Genomic DNA, 23,958 nt, shown 5'->3' on the forward strand with positions numbered 1-23,958 from the left:
AACTGACCATATTCAACACTTTCCTAGCTGCTATAGCTCTGGAACAAGTTCTTGCATCTCTGTGAACATCGGCAATAGAAGTGCTTCTATTGGAGGTAGGTGTCAAGTTTTTTCTTGATATTGTCAAAGGAGTCTGCTCCCATATAGTCAGCCTGGCCTTGTTCCCACTTCTCCTTCCGTTCTTCTGAAGATTCAGCTGGTGGAGGAGATGGTGGTGAAGTTGGTGCTGCTGCTGAAAGTGATATGTGGGACACTGCCTCTGTAACCTCGTCCTGGAAGGAGAGCATAGTAAGTAGACAGTATAAGAGTTATAGGGCCTATTTCTAACCAAGCAATAGAGGGCTGAAGGTGGGAGAACCAATGAGATGTTCTCATGCAAAGCAGCAAGCACTGTTTGGGGGGGGAAAAAATGCAAGGGTTATACAACTTTCCTAGCCAAAAAATAAAAATGAACAAATTGAGAAGTCAATGGAGAGCGCACAGGAAAGTACTGGTCAATATTGGTTTAAGTTCTTCATACCTCTCTACAGAAGCCACAAGAGAAAGCCAGAGAATAGACCAAGCCCGACAGCTGCAAATAGTTCATTAGAAAGGTGTAAGATGGACAAGAGAAAGCATAGCTCTAAAATAGATCAGTAACTTTGGGCTTAGAAAGGTTGAGAACTTAAAAGCTACTTTTTCTGTTATACTAAATTTAGTATAAAGTTACTGCAAAGCTGCATTCCATACATGCTATTAAACTCCATGTGTGAAAAGTAAAATAAAAATAGAAAGTTGCTGTAACCTATACTTTCCACTTACTCTACAGATGCAATCTTCCTAAACTAGCTTTTCTGGCTTCTTTTAGATTAGTCTGACTGAATCCCTAGCGATGTAGGATTCACTTTTTCTCCCCTCCCTCCCATGGAGGGATGGTCAACACCAGCTTGTGGAGTGTCGCAGGAGCACTCATGGCATGCCAAGTTCTTTTAAACATGCTTATAACTATCTGCAGCCTCAGTCTGAGATGCATGAATATTAGTGCAGTTAGTTTACTTTTACAGAGTAGCTTCTGAACTGCAAGGCTGATCACAACCATATATAATATCATTGCGGTGGTGGCCATCATTGTGCGCACACTCATCCAGGGAGAGATCTTAACCACTGTATGAGATTGCTTGTTCTCATCTAATACTCAGAATTCAGTTTTGTGATAAGGGGAAACCTCTAACATAGGAGGGCCCTCCTCAATCCTAGTTTTAATTTTAGGCCATTCAGCATCAACATTTTGCTCTTCATCAGTATTTAGGGAGCATAAGATGAGTGTTTGCTCTGGCCAGCAAAGGGTGGGTTACAAGATAGTTCTGTATGGTCTTTTCCACTGAATGGAATCATTTCCAGAATATCCAGAGTAAGTCTTGATATTCAGTAAAAATTCAGTATTTTGTTACAAGACAAAAATCTTAAAAAAAAAAAAAAAAGATAACTGGGTTAATATTTCTGCAGTATTAGCAGAACTTCAATACTAGAAGTAAACTGAGACAAAGTTTAGTCTCACATGTTCAAGCACTTTCCAACTTGGGATGTGCGGACTTTAGAAAATTAGAGAGAATATTTAGTTCAGCATATTTAGGAACACCTGTTGTAGAACTATTCAAATTTAATCTGGTGAGCTTTAAAACGGTTAACAGCCAGGTAATTCCTATTAGTGAGTACAAATGTTAAATTGCTACAAATTACTTAAGGACTTCAGGATCCTGACTCCTTGTTTTGTCATACAACCTTCTTGTTTGGGTATCACCTGTGGGAACTGACCCCCCAAAACAATTAGCCTTTACTGCTTGAGCTAGAAGACCAAGTCTGTTTGCTTGAAGTCAGTAAGAGACAGGCCTCTGTATGTAGTTTGGGGGGTGGTGGTGGTGGGGGATTTACCCCAATTTGGTTTCTACACAATTGTTAGTAGCCACTTCTTCAGTAATTCTTTAGAGTTCACAGTAGTTATTTAGAAAGGGAGGTGAGTAAAAACAGTTACACCAGCGACCAGACTAACCCAGTTATTTCCTCTGTTCTATTTTATTTCAAACCTTAAACAAGGAGTTGAAGAAAGCTATGCTTCAAGTCAGTGGATTCTCCCTGAAGCCTTCAGTAATTTGAAGTCTGGGATGGGGGAAGTACAGAACATCCGCATTTAGACTGTTTCAATGCAGGTATCTAAGATAGAAGATGACGACATACCGCCTTTACACCTGTAGTGGCATCTTTAACAATTCCATGTTGTTCGAGTAGTGGTAAGATGTTGGTGATGAAGGTATGCCACCACATGTTGAGGAATTCTGGGTGAACCACTGTGGGATCACTTGTGTCACCTTTTATGCTTTTTGTTTTGGAGTCATATGTGTAATTCCATGGTTTCATTCTTCCTAGGAAATGCACCACTTTAGCATTTGTGCCAAACCTGCCAAACAAAGGAATTTGAATTAGACATTAGATGTCCAGGAAAAGTACATACAAGATAGCATTCCATCTCCTAAAGAAAAAGCTAAGAAATTGCAACTGCCTACTGGCACTGAAAGCATCACTATGCAACAAGAGAATGCAGATAGAATTCTACCTCAAATAGCTTATTCAGATTGAAAACAGCCAAAACCTAGTGGTTTGGGCCATTTCAGTACTTACAGCAGCCAGTCTCTTGGTAGTTTGGTGTCCATGAGAACTCAGGATGGAACAGTCTCAAGCAGCAGTTGCAATCAGAACAAGTTTTAAGAGTGAGAGTTTCCACTACAGATTCAGTGATCCAAAATAGCTAGACACCATACACTTAGCCTAATCAGCCATCAGTGATAAGATCACTGTTTTTTAAGTCTTCAGCCCTACAGAAGGGGAGGTTGGAATTGGTCAGAATATCCAGCTTCAGAAAGCTTCCGCCACTGCAGCTCTGCAGAGGGTAGTTCAGACATCCTAGAAGGATGCAGTCTGTCTCACCTGCCATGGAGAGACTGCACGGAGGTGTTTTAATGATTCTCCCTCCACCCCACTCCTGCCTCGACAAATTTCTTTCTTCAAATACATGGCTGTTCAGAACCCTTAAAATCTCAGCTGTCTAGGTAGATCAAGAGTGTCTAATTACTCTTATTTTTTTATGGAAGGGCTACATAAATCATGCAGCTATAGTGGGTGTATTTTTGAAGTCTCTTTGGTCCTACTAGATTACTACTAGCAAGGTAGAGAGCCCACTCCAGTGGGCTCTTGGTGTTACATTGCTATGGAGTTTCTAGCCCTTCCGGTTGCAGAGGAAGCTTTCTATCAGGAATCTAGTCAAGCAGTATGCTGTCTTCTCAAGTCTGCAGGCAGAAACCTTCCAAACAGTGAACTGCCTCATTTTCATTTTAGTGAAAACTTTAAATCAGTGTTTTTGATCTCCATATTCCCCATTTCACTGCTGATCATTTCAGCAGAAATCAGATTATTCAACAAGCCCAGGTTACGTTCCCAGGTGCCAGATGCCCTGGCTCTCTCATCGGCAGCTGGGAAATACTTCCCGTTTCCTCAGAACTTGGGGTAAACATAGCTCCATTGATAAGATCTACAGCATGTTAAAAATTTAGTGTTTTGTGGTAGTTAAACTAAATTTTATTAAATTGTATGTTTTCATGTGTCAGTATAAATGTTTGAAAGTGATCTGAGGCGGTCTGATTTTATACAGCGGAAGGAATCTTACTGCCAGAGTTTAGGTCAAACGCTGTTAAATACAAGCAACATAGAAGAGATTGCTTTGAAGAACTTTGTTTTCAGGCTTTAAGTGCAGGGCCTGAGAGGCTAATGGATCAGAATAGATGGCCAAGTTTAGTTTTTAAGCTAGTCAGGACCACTTTAATGGAATTAAGACAATTCCATTTTGTCCTCTAGAGGGCCAGCCTTCCCTCAATTGGATCTGTTCCAGGGAAACTCTACGCTACAGCACTACATCGGTCCTAAAGAGAATAGAAACAAATGTGCTTTGCACATTCTTGTCTTTTGTTGTTGTTGTTTCTTTTGCTGTGTGTGTGTGTGTGTGTGTGTGTGTGTGTGTGTGTTTTGCTAGCAAGTAAGTCTGTTTCTGTGAAAAGTGATATTTGTATGTGAACACTGCTTTCCCCCTCAATCACTGCCCAGTAGGCTGTGGCTGCACAAAAAGCCCCTAGTGGCTCCATGTAGCTATAGTGGCCGCATTGGTCGCCACATTTGAGAAGTGCTGGTTTAGGCTGATCCTTCCTGTTGTGTGAATAAGATTAGACTTGTAAAGGAAAGTGGTCTTCTACAATAGTTACACTAGAACATTCCATGCATTCCTGGATTGATCTCTGCTGCTGCTCATTTTAGAGTCAGTCAGGAAGAAAATGCCTTTATTTTCTATAGAAAACTGTTAAGTATGTTCAAATGGATTCCCCCCTCATCCCCCAAACCAGGGGTACCTCCACCCAGTGCTTTGAAGCTGGACAGCATGTATGACTTTCTATGCAGGTGTGAATCTTAGCCTCATGGTACAGAGGCTCTGAAGGATTAGATAATGATGTCAGAGTAGGGTTCAAGTTTGGTTCATTACAGCTATTGAACTGTGTCTAGTGGATGTGGGCATCTACATCAAAAATAAGTTAATCTAGAATGCCTATTCTGACAGCCCATGTGTTACTTTCAAAATCCAGAAACCACTATCTTTAAACAGCTCATTATGTGCATCTAACTCCGTTCAGTTTGAAGGAAGTTTTTGCCTGGGTCAGGCAGATTCAGCTGACCTTTCATGGCAACAAGGTCAATTGTAAGTTTTTTTTTGTGGCATGACTAATCTCAGCAAGGGAGTAGCTGAGGAGAGTACGGTGTACGTCACAATAGCTTTTAGCTTACTGAATGCTGTTTATTTTGACTACTCAGTAGTGAGTATTCACTGTGGCTTGCATGTATTTCTTCTTAAAATAAGCGTTCTAATTTTAACTTGACAATATTTCAGACGTTCAGATCACAAGACATGGTTTGAACTTGAGCCAGCAACAATACTGCTTATGTTAGCTGTTGCATTAAGCTCTAGCAACTTGATGTCATCTAAAGATCAGTTGGCCTTTTCATGCAATTGCTCCTCATTCGCTTTTGAAGCTAGCAGTTAACATGGTCCAGTTGTAATAAAAAGATCGTAAATTGCACCCATGTTTGAATAGTTTTTCACACTTTATGCTGTAACAATCCTAGAGTTTAGATCAGAATTAGGCCAGTAACAATGCAAAGTACCATTACATGGGGAAAACGTCGCATGCCAGTAATACATTTTAATGTTTTTAGAAGGTCTCTTTCTAGGTCTATAATATATAACTAAACTATTGTTGTATGTAAAGTAAATAAGGTTTTTAAAATGCTAAGCTTCAATTAAATTAAAATGCAGAGCCCCCCGGACCAGTGGCCAGGACCCGGGCAGCGTGAGTGCCACTGAAAATCAGCTTGCGTGCCGCCTTTGGCACGCGTGCCATAGGTTGCCCACCCCTGATCTATATAAAAGTTGTCACCATACCCAGCCCACACTGGTTTGGGCTAAACCTCACTCAACTAAACTCTTTAACAAGGACAACTGCTGTGCAGATAATGCCTCTTTGGTCACAGTAGTATACCTGTGATTAAAAGAGTGTTGAGTTATACTCTTGCAATAGAACAGGTCCTTGTCAAATGCACCTGTGCTAGGTAAATTAATTCAAAGAATGAGCTGCTGCCACTGACAGAGGTAGTTTAGGCCACAGCCATGTAAAGAATACTTCCATAATCAATACTTCCATTGATTAGTTTATCTAAATTAAACCATTACATGGTTCAAAGCGAAATTAAGAGATTGCACTAGCTATCACATACCCTTCATTTGGCCTAACCTTGAATCTCCGAACTGAAATTGAGTCAAAGAACTGATTTTATACAGCCTTTTCATCATCTAGTAAGAGATAGGTCAGCTTCACAAGAGCTCTTTTAAATCTGGCCCATATAATGGCTACACTAGATTACGAATCATTTTTCTACAAGAAAGAATGCTGAACTTACGCTTTAAATGCTGGAAGGTAGGAGTATAGAGAAATGCTGCTTAAGTTATAAATAAATGGCAGGTGTTTGTTGATATCTGTTGTTGCCCAGCTGTTGAAGAAGGTGTTTAATAACCCCTGGTCCCCACCTGAAAGGGAAAGATGGAGAGTTATCAGTATTCCTGTTTTAAATTTCTTCACTAAATCACTGATTCAAGACTCAGTTTAGTCACGTGAGCTAGCATACCCAGTAGGAATTAGTGGCAATAAAGTAGTATTCTATTTACAGAAGTTAGTTTTCTTAAACTATAACATTTTCACCCTTGGGATGGCACATTAGCCCTCTTCCTCTTGCCAGAGGCAGCTACAGATTTGTAAACTTAACTCATACTTTAGGCTATTTTACCTCCCAGAAGACAGCCAAAAGCTTAGAATCCCTAGTGATATAATTTACATGTGAACATGCATTTGGTCTTGCATGATGCAACTCAGTTTCCATTCACAACTTGAAGTGGAGTTAAATTGGAGTAGTAAACATTGGAAGTGTCAGATTTGTTATTTCAGTTGCAGTGAGGCAAATACAGTAGGCCAGATTATGATCTGTCACTCCAGATTTACACATGTAACCAAGATAACTCTGACCCACGGTTGATTATTAGAGGCCCACATGTGGCTCAGCGGTCCTGTACATAATGAAAATGCTTTTTTGGATCAAGGACTGATTGGTTTGCTAAAAGCAAATCTAGGCCTTCATTACATTTTCTGAGAGATGTCATACTAGAAGTTAACTATATTAAAGCTCCTAGTTAGCTTCATAAGCTTATGTGAAACTAGAAGTTTTATGTTTCAGTTGATGCATGCACGAAGTGTTCAGACCCCCATTTTGAATGTAGGCTAGTTTACAACAGCAGAAGACAGTAAATGACTGCCTGGATGCAGAGCAATTATGTGTTTTCCTAAGAGACTTGGAATGCTGAACAGAATGCAGGAATTTGACGAGAAAGTGGATTAGTCAGAGAAATGGATTTCGTTTGTGGTGTTCACCTTGACATTTGTTCTTTACTTACAGAAATAGTGTCAGCACTTTTCCAGACGAAGAACTATGCAAGTCCCTCTCTCAGCCCCTTAACTGGGCCATTTCTGTTTTAGGACATGATAGTGCTATTTTGAATTTGATCTTATGTTGGTAAAGAGAAGACAGCTTTGACACACAAGTGAGATTCCTGATGTATGCTTCTGGATTAAGGTAGCATTAAAATGATTGTATTACTACTCTCCCCGCATTGTTAGTCTGACTTACAACTCCACTATATTTACTCCAGCCAGCCAGTTTGGGCAAAAAAGTGCATGAGACACCAGACGATCACTTGTCAGAATGAAATCACCACTAGCGGAGCCAAAAGGTGAGCTATAACAATTCTGAAGAAATCATGGCAGTGATCTACTGTTAGCTTTTCGCCAAAGCAGCCAATTGATACAGCAGTAAGTTAGAAGTGACATGTGTAAGGCCCTACCAAATTACGGTCCATTTTGGTCAATTTCACGGTCATAGGATTTTAAAGATAGTAAATGTCATGAGTTCAGCGATTGAAATCTGAAATCTGTGTTGTAACTGTAGGGTCCTGACCCAAAAAGGCGTTGCGGGGAGATCCCAAGGTTATTGTAGGGCTGTACTGCGGTACTGCTACCCTTACTTCTGTGCTGCTGCTGACGGCGGCGCTGCCTTCAGAGCTGGGCAGCTGGAGAGCGGCGGCTGCTGGCCGGAAGCCCAGCTCTGAGGGCAGAGCCGTGCCAGTAGCAGAAGCAAGAATGGCATGATATGGTATTGCCACCCGTGCTTCTGCGCAGCTGCCTGCAGAGCTGGGCCCTCTGTCAGTAGCTGCCCCTCTCTGGCTGCCCAGCTCTGAAGGCAGCAGTGCAGAATTAAAGGGTGGCCTGGTATGGTATTGCCACCCTTCTGCGCTGTTGCAGGTGAGGCGCTGCCTTCAGAACTGAGCGCCTGGCCAACAGCCACCCCTCTCCGGCCGCCCAGCTCTGAAGGCGGCGCAGAAGTAAGGGTGCCAATACTGCAGCTCCCCCCAAAATAACCTTGCAACCTTCCTCTTCCCCCTCCCCCCCCCAACTCTTTTGGGTCAGACTCAGGACCCCCAATTTGAGAAACACTGATCTCCTCTGTGAAATCTGGCCTTTTGTGTGCTTTACCCTATAATATACAGATTTCACAAGGGGAGACCAGATTTCATGGTCCATGATGCATTTTTCATGGCCATGAATTTGGTAGGACCCTAGCCATGTGGGATAAATATGAGAGAGCACAGAAGCTAAGGGAGTTTGTCCTCAGATATTATTAGGAAAGCGCTTCTAAGTCAAGAGATATGCAACTATTACTATATGTTGGGAACTTGCATGCCTTTCTTTTGTAAGACTCCTACCATATTAGAAAGCATCTTTGCATGACCTCCCATGTTTTATGTTTGTCTGTAAGTTTAGACTAAGTGATTCTACTATCCTGAGTGATTGTTTGGAACAGATGTGTGTAGACCTAAAGAACAGCTGTATGTTTTGCATCATAGCACTAGTCGTCCTGCATAGTACAGGTTACTAAATTCCTCCCAAACACCATCATCCAATACTTCCTCTCCACTGCATATTCTTCGCTCCTTATGTTATGGACAGTTTCAGTGTCCTAGTCTTACTGAAAACCAAGAGCCCCTCCAATCCCACCAAAGGGAATGCCAGTTCAACTTAGCACTGTATAATAATTGTGCCATATGCTATTATAGTTGCAGGTATAATCAGTACTTTAGTATCTTACATCTATATGTTGTTTTAGATCTGAAACTATTAACTGCTCAAATACCAGCTTGGATCCCAGGCTAGAAGGAAGTCTAGTAAATTACATAACCTATGGAAAGTTTCCCTTGCACTGCTCTAAACTATAAGATAAGCAGACTTTTTATTTTAGCTAGTCTTGCTTTTAAATTCATAAAGCCCCAGGTTTTTAGAAGTTTGCTAGAAACACTGAAGGTAAGCATTGGCCATTCCCGTTATGAAGTTCAGTTTCCCTTCTCCCTCCCCATTAGGTACAGTAGTGTGGACCAAGATTATTGCATCATGTTATCCTAAACCTTTAGGATAGCTGAGTTCACAGATAAGATCAATTTGTCATGTCCCAGAAATGGAAAACTAGTGGATATTTTTAGTCTGTCTTACGAAATAGACATTTTGACTACTTTGTAGTCATGTATTACCAACATTTGAGGCAAGCAGTATCATACTGGAAGATAGGTCCCCAAGAAATTTGTGAACATAAAGAATTAGTATCCAACAGTTGTAACCACTGTGTGCTGTATTAAAATATTCAGCAAGTCTTATGGCCACTGATAATTGCTTTCTTTCTGTAGAATCAAAGAATATCAGGGTAGTAAGGGACCTCAGGAGGTCATCTAGTCCAACCCCCTGCTCACAGCAGGACCAGTCCCCAACTAAATCATCCCAGCCAGGACTTTGTCAAGCCTGACCTTAAAAACCTCTAAGGAAGGAGATTCCACCACCTCCCTAGGTAACCCATTCCAGTGCTTCACCACTCTCCTCGTGAAAACGTTTTTCCTAATATCCAACCTAAAACCTCCCCCACTGCAACTTGAGACCATTACTCCTTGTTCTGTCATCTGCTTCCACTGAGAACAGTCTAAATCCATCCTCTTTGGAACCCCCTTTCAGGTAGTTGAAAGCTGCTATCAAATCCCCCTTCATTCTTCTCTTCCGCAGACTAAACAATCCCAGTTCCCTCAGCCCCTCCTCATAAGTCATGTGTTCCAGTCCCCTAATCATTTTTGTTACTTTCTGCTGGACTCTTTCCAATTTTTCCACTTCCTTCTTGTAGTGTGGGGCTCAAAACTGGGCACAGTACTCTAGATGAGGCCTCACCACTGTCGAATAGAGGGGAACGATCACGTCCCTCGATCTGCTGGCAGAAAGTGGCACTGAGTTAAAATGAGTATTTTAGTGTGAATCTTGTTTACCAGGGTGTAATACCTGAGCTATATATTTTCTTGTACCTGATCCCTTAAGGATTGGTGCTCTGATGAAGATAGCTCTGGTGAACAGATATGTTCACAACAGAATGGCATGCTACTGGAAGACTTCAGCAGTGACATGTGCGAGCTTTTTTTTTTTGGAGTACGGCAGAAATTTAATAAAGTGCTCCTGTTTTAGTCAGTGACTGGTGTAGGAGTATAACAGACCCAGTGGTGGAAACGGTATGAATAGAGTTAAAAAACTTTAACAGTGCTCCTCCACTACCCTTATAGGTCAGCCTTAGGCTTGCTTCTTTTTTGTTGCTAGATTCAATACATATAACCAGGTCTATAAAAAAAACAGCTGTTACATTAAAACCTATTGATCTAATAATGCTTATGCACAAAGTTTTTAAGATGGTGACATACTGACAATTCATCTCCCATGTTTAGAAGTGAGATTTTTGACTACCATGTTAGAGCCCCTATCATAGCAGTAATGTAACTTTTGCTTTATAAACAGTGGTTCTCAACTTATTTACCATTGTGGGCCTCATATGCAGTTCTCTAGTCTGTGTTACGTGGGCCGCATCCACACAACATATATACTACCTGTAGGGCCCTGAGGATGTCCATGGGCTACAGCTGTGTACTGATTGAGCAGCAAGTGACCCATAGGCCACGGATTGAGAACCACTGCTTTATAAACATGGGACTAGCTGAAAGTTTGAAGAATGCCCAAGTTTAGCACTCACTGAAATAATTTGAGACAGGCATGCTGGTTCGCTGCACTTTTAGATCATTCGCCATTGTACCATTGTCAATGATGAGGTTATTGTCTGACCCCAAAGAAGCACAAGCATGATTTATTCTGTTAAGTTTGCTGTGTGCTACACTAGTTGCTTTATCAAGCTCTTTATGGCTACACTGGGGATTTTGCATGATAGAGATTAAAGTTATAAACTTCCTGTCTCAAACACCAGTTTGTCAAGCTAACCTAATTTGAAATAGTATTTTAGGATAGCTATAGATTAGGAAGCTATTCTATTCTCAGGAAGAACCGTAAGCTTCAAGTGAACCACAGCTCCTCTAAGGTTTAAAAGGTACTACAGAGTTAGTGGGAGACCAGTTGTCAGGAATTTGTCCCAAGTAGATTGGAGAGGTATTTCTTGATACTAAATTAGATCAAAAGCCTGTTTACTCACGCTTTTACGTATGCCACAGGCATATTGCTTGACTGACATTTTATAACGATATCAAGCAAAATGCCTGTGGCATATGTAAAAACATGAAGTGCAGCAGGACCTAGAGTAGAGCCAGGTGACATGGGGTTACTCAACCCACGGCGTTGAAGTTACCCTTTTTGATGCGCGGTTTTCTTCATGAAGTTGAACTTAATGCAGCCACATATGAGTCAAAGCTTCAGTACTACAGAAATACTAAAAGCAGTTTCCAGAAGCTGATTAGTCTAACTTCAGTGTATTCTTGTATGGCTGATACATCAAGTAATTTTGTACTTACATAGCTTGCAACTAAGTTCTATACTTGTTAGCACTGGCTGTGATTAATTCATCTTCAGTCTGTAAACTTTCTCATTACTAGAATTCTAATAGGGATTAACACTGACTAATTCAAAGGCTAAATCCCTGCTTTTTATTGCAGTTGAGGGCTAAAACCTGAGTAAGGGCAGAGTTTCTTTACCATTAAGTACTACCTATGGCAAGTCTTCTCATATCCCTCAAAGTGATAGTCCTGTTTAGTTTGCTGGTCCACAATGTAGCAACTGTATGGGATTTCTGGACTGAACCAGAATCCCTTTTTTGGCATGTCCAGTTATTTAGTGAGGCAGCAAATTCAACTGTACTACCAACTTACTTGAAAATGGTGCTCCAAAGGAAGTTAAACACAGGTCACCTACAGTCAGTAGGCCACCTGTAGAATCTCATTTGGCCACCATTCTAGATTCAGGGGCCCATTAGCAATACCTGCCAGAATGAATACAAAAAAGCAAACAACTGAATGGGATAGGACATTTACTCTTGGGACTATTAGATCCGAACTCTTTGGAGGTAAGAAGCATGCAAGACAGTTTGCTACTCAAAACAGCATGAACAAGGTTGTTAAAACTAGTTAGTAACACCAGAGACGACCTGTGCTTGCCAACAGTGTGTGTTCGGGGGGAGGAGGAGGATAGCAGAATGAGGGCAGCTGACTTCAGCAGTTGTTACTGAGCATGCTCAGTACAAGCCAAGCCGCAAATGGGTGCAGGAGAAGGGAAGCACAGGACCCTACATGCTTCCCCCACACACATTGCCTCTGAGTAACACCACTGTTGTCTCCAAAGAGACAAATCCCCCCCCCTTTTTTTTTGAGGAAATGCTGCTACTGATTGATAAAAACACCTAATTTTACTCAAAGCTATTTGACTAGCTACTGAGAGTAGAAGAACGTTTCAGAACAAATCATTTCAAAAAGCCACATAGAGCAATCCAACTTTGGCAACATCATGTTCACCTTATCTCTAAGGATATCCACAAATGATTTTTGTGAAAAGTTGAGTTAATGGAAGCTTATTTTCACTGATTTAATGTTTAAGATGCCAACACAATCAAATCCATTAGTGACTAGTTTTTATCTAAAATGTAGGATACTATACTGGTTTATAATCCAAAGAATGTTCATTCTTCTAGTTGAGAGCTACAGAAAGTTTTAGAAATGGCTGTTTAATTTGGCCTACCTTTGCCACTTAAGACTCATTAAGGTGCCTCTGAAGTCCATCTAGGCCTTTAATACAAGATAAACTTATTAATGTTTGATGTTTGAGTCTGACTTCACTATAGTCAGAAAATCTATCTATAAGAGTCCATGCATATGAGTTTCCTGTAAACATGAGTACTCTTTCCAATGAGGTGCTGGAATTCTAATGTAAGTGGTGTCCTCTAAGGCATGCCCATCTGAGACATTCCCCCGCTGCCCCCATCATTTTAAACAATCTAAACTTGAAAATTGGAGTTGGAGTCAATACATACCATCAAAGCTGCCTTTCTCTGTGGCAAGTTGTAACAGCTGATTGTATGTTTCAATGGAAGGTCGATAAACAAAAACTCCAGAATTAAAACAGTCGGGCCAGCCTGGATCTGGTGCTGCAGATAGCTCTTCTTTCTCAAAAAGCTCATCAATATTTGTTAAAACCTAGTTGTGGGGGGGAAAAAATTGCTTTCTGTTTTCTAGGCTAGACGCTTCATAGCATTATGTTTTGTTGATTTTGCCATCCACCCCAAGATATGAAGGTAAGCATTCATATCAAAGGTCTCATTTTTATGGAGGACAGCTTTGACAGAGATATTCCCTTATTACTGCCAATTACAAAGTTGTTTTGTAGGCTTAAGAGCACTTCCCTGCATACCAAATTACAGGTCCCCAATAAGAAGAGGTTCCTATTGCAAGCCACTAGACGGAACTGTATTCTGAACAGCAAATATATAACTTACCATTGTGTCCGCATCCATGAACACACATTTTGAAAACTGAGTCAGTTCCCAGCAGTGGAGTTTTGTTAGAGTGACACCCAGCTCAGGTCTTTTCATTAGTGCTAGATGGGCTGAATCTCCACTGTCCAAGACATCTACCAATAAGACTTCATCGAAGACTTTTTCTAGCACTTTCCTGTGGAAAGTAGGAATCATTGATTTATTTTTGGAGTTAGTCTTTCCAATATCCCCAACCCCAAGGCAGCTTTGTATTGCCTAGACTCTTAGTGCACAATAAGGAGTTGACTGTCTTGTATTTAGTCTACTTTTATTTAAACAGGTGCGCTACAGTCTTGTCAAGTTTCTAGCATAGAAATACCTTAGTTACCAGTTAGTACTGCTGACTGGTGCTGGAGCAGTAGCAATGAGAACTGAAGCGCTGTGTATATACACAAGTCAGGCAGATCATGTCTTGTAGTTTGAGCCCCCCACCCAGTTTTTCAGCCAGACCTGAGAACACTGCCTCTTGGTGAGGTGACAGACTATTTTAAGCTTATTGCAAAGAAACAGGAAGCTATTAGACTGGTCTGTGCAGGACTCTGGACAGCAGCTGAATCCTGAACAGTACTTGTTGCTCTTTAAAGCCACAAGGACCAGACCCAACTGCTGCTAGTTTATCTGGCTCATCAAGAGAGTGTTTACTTAGCCATGGCTCTTCAGGTGGCAGTGAGTGCAGTAGACATCTAGGTAGTTTAGTTTACTTCTTTTTACTTGGAAATGGTTTCTTGGAACAATGTTGTGTCCACTGTGAGTTAAAAGCATCATATTAACGCTGAAGAGCTAAACTGAAATAAGATACACTATGAGTTCTTAAAGCTCCTGGCAGTTATGCAAGTCCAATTTATATCATCATTTAGTCAACCTACTAAAATTAATCAGTATCCATAGAGAGATCTTGATTTCTACAGACTACTTTGAGGGACTAATGCTTATGGCTTCAGATTTCTTGACATTTTACGTTTAATGCCGGTAGTCAAGTTGGGCTAGCCAACCCATAAATGTCCTGAGTATTTTGAGCTGCTATCAGGGAGTAAACTGTATATGTGTACAAGCTGAATGGTCTTGAACTACAACTTTACCCTCCAGATTGTCAACTTTTTATAATGAATCAACCATTCCCAGTCTCTATTCAAGCCTAAGTTAATTGTATCCAATTTGCAAATTAATTCCAATTCAACAGTCTTTCGTGTTGGGTCGTCCTTCAGGATAGGTTGTAGATCCTTGATAATGCGTTGGAGGGGTTTTAGTTGGGGGCTGAAGGTGACGGCTAGTGGCTTTCTGTTATTTTTTTTGTTAGGCCTGTCCTGTAATAGGTGACTTCTGGGAACTCTTCTGGCTCTATCAGTCTGCTTCTTCACTTCCGCAGGTGGGTACTGTAGTTGTAAGAATGCTTGATAGAGATCTTGTAGATGTTTGTCTCTGTCTGAGGGTTTGGAGCAAATGCGGTTGTATTGCAGAGCTTGGCTGTAGACAATGGATCGTGTGGTGTGGTCAGGGTGAAAGCTGGAGGCATGTAGGTAGGAATAGCGGTCAGTAGGTTTCCGGTATAGGGTGGTGTTTATGTGACTATTGTTTATTAGCACTGTAACTACCTAGTACCCCTCAGACAGGGACGAACACCTACAAGATCTCTATCAAGCATTCTTACAACTACAATACCCACCTGCAGAAGTGAAGAAACAGATTGATAGAGCCAGAAGAGTTCCCAGAAGTTACCTACTACAGGACAGGCCTAACAAAGAAAATAACAGAACACCACTAGCCGTCACCTTCAGCCCCCAACTGAAACCCCTCCAACGCATTATCAAGGATCTACAACCTATCCTGAAGGACGACCCAACACTCTCACAAATCTTGGGAGACAGGCCAGTCCTTGCCTACAGACAGACCCCCAACATGAAGCGAATACTCACCAGCAACCACATACCACACAACAGAACCACTAACCCAGGAACCTAGCCTTGCAACAAAGCCCGTTGCCAACTGTGTCCACATATCTATTCAGGGGACACCATCACAGGGCCTAATAACATCAGCCACACTATCAGAGGCTCGTTCACCTACACATCTACCAAGGGGATATATGCCATCATGTGCCAGCAATGGCCCTCTGCCATGTACATTGGGCAAACTGGACAGTCTCTACGTAAAAGAATAAATGGACACAAATCAGATGTCAAGAATTATAACATTCATAAACCAGTTGGAGAACACTTCAATCTCTCTGGTCACTCGATTTCCGATCTCAAAGTGACTATCCTTCAACAAAAAAACTTCGAAAACAGACTCCAACGAGAGACTGCTGAATTGGAATTAATTTGCAAATTGGATACAATTAACTTAGGCTTGAATAGAGACTGGGAATGGTTGATTCATTATAAAAAGTAACCTATTTCCCCTTGTTTATTCCTTCCCCGCCCCCCACTGTTCCTCAGACATTCTTGTTAAACCCTGGATTTGTGCTGGAAAAGGCCCACCTTGATTATCATACACATTGTAAGGAGAGTGATCACTTTAGATAAGCTATTACCAGCGGGGGGGGGGGGGACCTTTTGTAGTGATAAACACTCATTTTTTCATGGTCGGTGTGTATAAAAACATCTTCTGTATTTTCCACAGTATGCATCTGATGAAGTGAGCTGTAGCTCACGAAAGCTTATGCTCAAATAAATTGGTTAGTCTCTAAGGTGCCACAAGTACTCCTTTTCTTTTTGTAAGTATTAAAGTTTGCAGGGGGCATGAGTTGTTTCAAATTTGAAACTCTATCTAATTTACTTATATGGCCTCCATTATCCAGGTGCCTCGGCTTTTGATGCATTTATCCTCAAAACACCTATGAGTTAGAGAAGGACAAGTCTCCCCCGTTTTACAGATGGGAACAAAGGCAGAGAGATTAAGACTTGAACAAGGTCACACAGGAAGCTTTGTAGAAGAGCAGGGTACTCAGCCTTGATCGGAGTCTCAAGCTAGTGCCCTAAACTAATGGGCCGTTTCCCCCCCTTTTTAATGTAAGTTGTGCTAGGCAGCAAAACAGAACCTTCCTTGAAGAGCTTGTAGTCTAAGGCAATGTCTATACTAGAGATCTTACAGCAGCGCAGCTGCGCTGTTGTAAGCTCTCTAATGTAGCTGCTCTATGCCAATGGGGAGAGAGCTCTCCCATCAACATAATTAATCCACCCCCAATGAGTGGCGTTAGCTGTGTTAAGAACATAAGAATGGTCTGACCCAGTATTGCCAAAGGTCCAACCAGCCCAGTATCCTGTCTGCCGATGGTGGCCAATGCCAGCTGCCCCAGAGGGAGTGAACTTAATAGGTAATGATCTAGTGATCTCTCTCCTACCATCCATCTCCACCCTCTGACAAACAGAGGCTAGGAACACCATTCCTTACCCATCCTGGCTAATAGCCATTAATGGACGTAACCTCCATGAATTTATCCAGTTCTCTTTTAAACCCTGTTATAGTCCTAGCCTTCACAACCTCTTCAGGCAAGGGGTTCCACAGGTTGACTGTGCACTGACTGAAGAACTTTCTTTTATTTGTTTTAAACCTGCTACCCATTAATTTCATTTGGTGGCCCCTAGTTCTTATATTATGGGAACAAGTAAATAACTTTTCCTTTATTCACTTTCTCCACACCACTCATGATTGTATATATCTCTATCATATCCCCCCCTTAGTCTCCTCTTTTCCAAGCTGAAAAGTCCTAGCCTCTAATCTCTCCTCATATGGGACCTGTTCCAAACCCCTAATCATTTTAGTTGCCCTTTTCTGAACCTTTTCTAATGCCAGTATATCTTGTCTGATATGAGGGGACCACATCTGTATGCAGTATTCAAGATGTGGGTGTACCATGGATTTATATAAGGGCAATAAGATAATCTCAGTCTTATTCTCTATCCCTTTTTTAATGATTCCTAACATCCCGTTTGCTTTTTTTGACTGCCACTGCACACTGCGTGGACGTCTTCAGAGAACTATCCACGATGATTTCTCCTCATTAGTTGTAGCTAAATTAGCCCCCATCATATTGTATGTATAGTTGGGGTTATTTTTTCCCCCCAATGTGCGTTACTTTACACTTATCCACATTAAATTTCATTTGCCATTTTGTTGCCCGATCACTTAGTTTTGTGAGATCCTTTTGAAGTTCTTCACAGTCTGCTTTGGTCTTAACTATCTTGAGCACTTTAGTATCATCTGCGAACTTTGCCACCTCACTGTTTACCCCTTTCGCCAGATCATTTATGAATAAGTTGAATAGGACTGACCCTTGGGGAATGCCACTATTTACCATTTATTCCTACCTTTTGTTCCCTGTCTTTTAACCAGTACTCAATCCATGAAAGGATCTTCCCTCTTATCCCATGACAACTTAATTTAAGTAAGAGCCTTTGATGAGGGACCTTGTCAAAGGCTTTCTGGAAATCTAAGTACACTATGTCCACTGGATCCCCCTTGTCCACATCTTTTTTAGTTTTTACTGGGTTTTTTAATTTGGGGTATACATTTAAGTGTTGGTGGGAGAAACTCTCCTGCGGACATAGTGCTGTTCACACCAGCGTTTGTTGGTGTATCTCATGTCACTCAGGGTAGTTTATTCACACCCTTGAGCAATGTAAGTTTTATCGACATAAGTGGTAGCATAGATATAGCCTTAAAATACAACACAAACAAGGGTAGGAGAGGAAGCATTATCTCTATTTTACTGGATTAAGGGAGGCGGAGAAAGATTATATGACTTGCCCAGCAAGTCTGTGGTAGATCCAGATATTGAACTTTGATCTGAGTCCCAGACCACTGCCTTAACTACAAGACCATCCTTCCTCTCATTGGTTAGTGGCTTACGTTTAGCTATTTGTCAGTCTCTTCAGTGTACTACTTGTCAACCAGTATGCTCTGGTTGGATAGTTTACTGCTGGAAGCAGCAAGTGTATAGAAGCTCATGGAATACTAATTGGCATCTACTGCCCTTAGCGTTTTGTAATATTCTGACCAGCTTTAGAAAGTCACTACAGAGAGCTTTCATTTGGGGGTTAAAAATTATTGTAACAAGAACACTGAATGAACAACTAGGTGAAAATACTCATGAAGTGACATACCGCATGGGAGCAGAGACGTGAGGCGTTATGAGCACAGTTAGTTTCTTTATCGTTCTATGGTGTTGCAGAGATGAACCCAAAACCAGTGCTCCTTTAACATAAGAGTCATTTGTAGCTAGAGTCACAAAAGACTGATCTTGAAAAGGAAGAGAAGTTCTGTTAGTATACACATTTAGTTTTAAATCAAAGTATGCTTGCTAAAATTATTCAGCTCCACCATTGTATTTCACGCCAGAAGGTGCTAGGTAGAGAGTTATGTTGAGGAGCCTCAGAAGAGTAAATAAACCACTCACTGTGTTTAAGATCCCTTGTACATTAGTAGGCATGCACAACATTTATGGAAGAGGTTGGCACAGTTGAGGTATGCTACAGCAACATGTCTTGATTAGATCAGCCAGTGCATTGACAGACATGGTCCTAAATGTAGAAGGAAGCACATTCCATATTGTGTGGAGAGAAATTATCCAACCCTCTAGTTTACCAAATAGAAACTTCATTCTAATATACACTGTGGATACAACTCAACTAGGACCTGGATGCAAATTCCTCATCCAGAAGGAACTCAAAATCCACACCATGGACTGCTAGCTGGGATGTAGACATCAGTTGCAAATGTAAGGTGTTTTTGTTCTGGCCAGCCTGCAGTGAGTATCTGTCTGCCAGATAGTACTACTTTAGTTCTAGCATCAGTCCCTCAGAGAGGCGTTTAAATCTGAATATTCAGGGAGTTGTGTTAGTACATTTGAGATCTACATATGGAGTAACCGTATTCTGAAATTTGATCAGACCTTGCAGATGTGTTTAGCAAAACTGTTGCAAAACTACAATGAGAATACAAGCTTTTAATGGGAAGTGTCTTGTTAGCTCCTATCTAGTAATATGAAAAGGAGTGAATTGCAACTTAAATTGTGGCAACAGTTAAGCTTGTAGAAGTTCATAGTATATCAGGGTTGGAAGGGACCTCAAGAGGTCATCTAGTCCAACCCCCTGCTCTAAGCAGAATCAATCCCCAATTTTTGCCCCAGATCCCTAAATGGCCCCCTCAAGGATTGAACTCATAACCCTGGATTTAGCAGGCTAATGCTCAAACCAGCACATCCCTCGGCCCACGCCGCTTTCCGCAGTCCCCATTGGCCTGGAACGGCGAACCGCGGCCAGTGGGAACTGTGATCGGCCGAACCTGAGGACGCTGCAGGTAAACAAACCGTCCTGCCTGGCCAGTGGATTTCCCTGACGGGCCGCGTGCCAAAGGCTGCCGATCCCTGGTGTAAAGGCTCTATTTGGTAGCCATTAAAATGTTTGTTTGCAACTAACTAGTAAGAATCAATTTTTATTTTACTAAAAATATATATATATGCAAAATGTGATTTAAATAAGTGATTTAAATCAAGATTTTCTGTTTGCTGATTTAAATCAAAGCAGTTTCAACCACCAATTTAAAGTCCACCTGGGTTGCTGCCAAGGAAGATGGATAGCTGTGTTGAGAATTGTGTTTACTGAAACAAGTTTCAGAATTTTTATTTTGCTTTAGGAGATTTAGCTAGATTACATTAATTTAGTTCATATTTTGAAAGATACAGAAATGTGACTGCAGGTATTCTTCGGGCAACAAGATGGGTGAGGTAATATCTTTTATTGGACCCACTTATGTTGGTGAGACAAGCTTTCAAACTTACACAGAGCTGTTCTTTGCGTCTTTTTAGTAACCAGAGACTTCTGAGCACCTCAGGTGATTGCACGTTTTACTTGAATGTAGAATAAAAGAAATAGTGACCACTTAAAAAGTTTGCCAGTTTAACAGCTTTGACACAAACCTTGAAGGTGTGACAAGCTGAGGTAGACTAGCACTGTCAAAGGGCTACACTCTTGCAGGAGTTGTTCTGCACAGAAGAGGCTACATTTTCTGAGTGCCACGTGGAGCAACTCAGTGGCAGGTATCATTCACTTACTGCAGTCCACAATGCAAACTGCAGATTTAGGGAGCTGTTCAGAGAGTTGCCTGAGTGTGCAGCGCATATTGCTGTGACAGTTCTTGTGTAAGAATGGTTTGATTAGAATTTGAGGTCTGCAGCTATGTCTTGGCCCAGGGATCTCAAATTCAAATCACCATGAGGGGAGAGATAGCTCAGTGGTTTGAGCATTGGCCTGCTAAACCCAGGGTTGAGAGTTCAATCCTTGAGGGGGCCATTTAGGGACCTGGGGCAAAAATTGGGGATTGGCCCTGCTTTGAGCAGGGGGTCGGACTAGATGACCTCCTGATGTCCCTTCCAACCCTGATATTCTGTGAGGACTAGTACATTGGCCTGAGGGCTACATCACTGACACCTTTTCATATAAAGATACAAATCTGCCCCTTCTCCAAAGACTCCTGCCCCTATTCTAACCCCTTCCCCAAATCCCTGCCCCACCTCTTCTCTGCTTCCTCCCCTGAGCCCATAGCTCCCTGGTCCTCCCTCCCTCCCTCCCGGAAAGCGCTAAGTGCTGATAGACAGCTGTTTGGCAGCAGGAAGCACCTGAAGGTAGGCAGAGGAGCAGGGACACGGCACACGAGGGAGGGAGCAAGGGAAGGGAACTTGGCAGCTGCAGGAAATAACTCTGTGGGCCGTATGCGGCCCGTGGGTTTGAGACCCCTGTCTTAGCCTCAAAATGGCAACTGGAGATTCTCCCCCCCGCCACACTTCTTTGCTGCCACCACCACTCCCTAAAATTTTAGTGGAAAATTATAGTAAATTGGCCACATTAGTTAGGAATCAAATTAAGATTCTTATTACAATAAAATCCAGTCCTTGCATTTGAAATGAGATATTAAAGTTCACATTTAATTTCTATCTAACATTGCAACTTTATATTTTTGCATTAAAATTTTGTGTGGAGTCAATCTTGACTAGTGTAACAAGCTGCTGTAGATGAAGAAAGTGGTGTTCTCAATCTCATAGGGTGGGACACATCTTTGATATTAGAAGTGAGAAGTTAAGGGGTCCTCTTTAAGGCATACATGTTAATTTTTTCCAACTACAGCAGAAGTTGCCTATATGGCAAATTGTAAGCAATTGTAAGAGTCTGATGTACTTTAGGGCAGTTTAGTACCTGGAACCTACATAGCCAGTACCCTTGTGGTCAACAAGTTCTTTAAATCAATCTGAGAACCTTTGGTTAGAATAGCAACAAAATTAATTTAATCTTGGGTCATCTAGATCAGTGCTACTCAAAGTGGTGGTCCATGGACTGGTGCCGGTCCGCGAGCCATCGGCTGCCAGTCTGCGTGCATATTGGGGGGGAAAAAAATTGCCAGTCCCCCACATCAGATAGCGTAATCTAGATCAGTGCTTCTCAAGCTATTTATAAATGTTTTCAACCTAACCAAGTTTTAGACTTCAGAAGAGTTTCTACAGAGTCATGAATGGAAGGGGATAGGTTTCCTACTTAAATTCACTGAGTAGTGATTTGTAGTAGTCCATATTGCTTGGTGTACCTAGGGCCTGTATAGACAGAACAATTCCCAGTCTGTTAACTTCAGAAATTAGTAGCACTAATGGTAAACTACAGCTCTAGAAGTCATGCATACTGTAGGTGTAGTTATCTGGTAAAATTCTGAAGAACTATTTTTCCATTCTGCCCCCAAGGAGCCAGTCTGAATGCAGAAGTTATATAAACTGCTTGCATGAACTGTATCAGACAAGCAAGTTGTTAGTGTCTTAAGCAGTGTAAACATTCCTCTAGTAGCAAACACTTGTGTTCTTGTCCCTGGATTTGCAAATTACTCTTCTCACATTCCCAATAAATGAAAAGTTTTGCCTTGAAAAGCTAAGAATTCACTAGGCCTGAGCCACCAGCGTATTACACTTAAAAACAGGGATTGTACAGACAATAATAGTCTGCAAACAAGTGACTGCATCGCTTGTGCCATCATTCAAACTAAAAATCTTTGTCCAGATGTTTTCTAGGCAACATGGCTCTTCCAGTGATCTAACACCCTTTTGTTTACTTGTTAAGATCTTTGTATGGCCTTGGGGGGGGGGGGGGGGGAAAGGGAGGGTGTCTGCCTGCCTTTTTGAAACTGCATATTCAAGTCCCACACTGCTGGATTTACTAACCCAACAGGACAACTGAGCAATACAGAAAATTCTTAGAGTAGCCAACATAAGATGTATAAGGGTTTATGGTCAGACAAACATTAAATTAAGTTTGAGGATGAACAGAGGAAGTATGGGGAAAGCTAGAAATAAGGCAAATCCCAACTACTGAGTTACTCGCTAGTTTTTCTCCCTTGGGACAGCAAGGCTTTATTTACTTTTGCTTAACCGAAGTGGGGTGCTGGCAACCCCTTCAGAGGAGGGTCATTTGACATAGCTCAAGTCTATGCAGTCTGAAACAGGACATGTTAGTATTAACATGGAATCTACCCTCTCTAAGCTGGTTATTAATGTTTTGTATTTGTGTGGAGATCCAGGCCACTTTTAAATTTGAATAAACAACAGTTGTCAGAAATAATGAAGTTGCTCCAAACTGTGCTATCAACCGGCTATGTTGTCAATTGACTTTTTGGTAACGTCTTTCCATCAACTCAGTCCCCTAGCTATCATTTCTTCCCCCCTCCCCACTTTGTTCTATTTATAGGCTACAGCAGCTGAACAGGGGAGTACCCTGCATAGTAGTGTGTCAGAGAGGTACTGTGGACACATGTGCAGATCTATAGCCTAGGGGCACCTGCTTTACTTGCCTGAACATAAAGCTTTTGGTTCCCTTCAAAAGGCTGTCTTAGCCAGTGTAGAGCTATATAGGACTGACCTGTTGCTAAGCAATTGTGACTGGCCGAACACCTTCCCTGGAGCAGCCCTCCTTCACATATGCCTGAGGTCATTATATTTACAAGTCTATATGTGCTCTTTGTTTCCATTCTAGGTAGTTTCTTTTTGAGAGAGAGAGAGTGTGTGTGTTCAGACTCAGCCTTTCAGAGTTTTGGACGGTAATAAGTTTAAATTCTGCAAATACAAGTTTAATTAGAAAAATCTATGTCAGATCAATAGGGGCATCTGTATGAGCTGCTGCAAGGAAAGTTGTTTAAATAATAATAATTACCATGAAGTGTGTTAAACCCAGACAAGCAGTACTAATAATCTGAAAGCAAAACTGACTTCCTCATTCCACTTCTCTTGGCCTGGGCCACTAGTAATGACAGATAAGAAATTCTTGTGATTAAGTGTTATTAGGAAAGATTAATAAAGGTTTTGAGTGGACAGCATCCCTTTAGCATTTGCAAAGCAGAATCAAACGAACATCTTCAGACCCATTTAAAAGT

General features: G+C 41.5%; 1 protein-coding gene across 4 annotated transcripts in view; it reads right to left on the reverse strand.

Moving 5' to 3' along the window:
- GYG1 (glycogenin 1) overlaps positions 1–23,958 on the reverse strand; it is a 25,454-nt gene continuing 1,496 nt past the window's right edge. For 2 of the 4 annotated variants that reach the window (XM_073359723.2, XM_073359725.2), the window contains exons 2-8: positions 18,660–18,795; positions 13,519–13,693; positions 13,057–13,219; positions 6,031–6,157; positions 2,215–2,434; positions 521–571; positions 1–272 (exon numbers count right to left, since the gene is read on the reverse strand). In XM_073359723.2, the coding sequence (XP_073215824.1) occupies positions 87–272; positions 521–571; positions 2,215–2,434; positions 6,031–6,157; positions 13,057–13,219; positions 13,519–13,693; positions 18,660–18,795 (1,058 nt within the window). In that variant the 3' untranslated portion in view covers positions 1–86. Of the gene's footprint in view, positions 273–520; positions 572–2,214; positions 2,435–6,030; positions 6,158–13,056; positions 13,220–13,518; positions 13,694–18,659; positions 18,796–18,952; positions 19,077–23,958 lie in introns of all 4 variants that reach the window. The other 2 variants (XM_073359726.2, XM_073359724.2) reach the window with 2 other exon arrangements.

Source organism: Lepidochelys kempii, chromosome 9 (genome assembly GCF_965140285.1).
Source record: "Lepidochelys kempii isolate rLepKem1 chromosome 9, rLepKem1.hap1, whole genome shotgun sequence".
Classification (NCBI taxonomy): Eukaryota; Metazoa; Chordata; order Testudines; family Cheloniidae; genus Lepidochelys; species Lepidochelys kempii.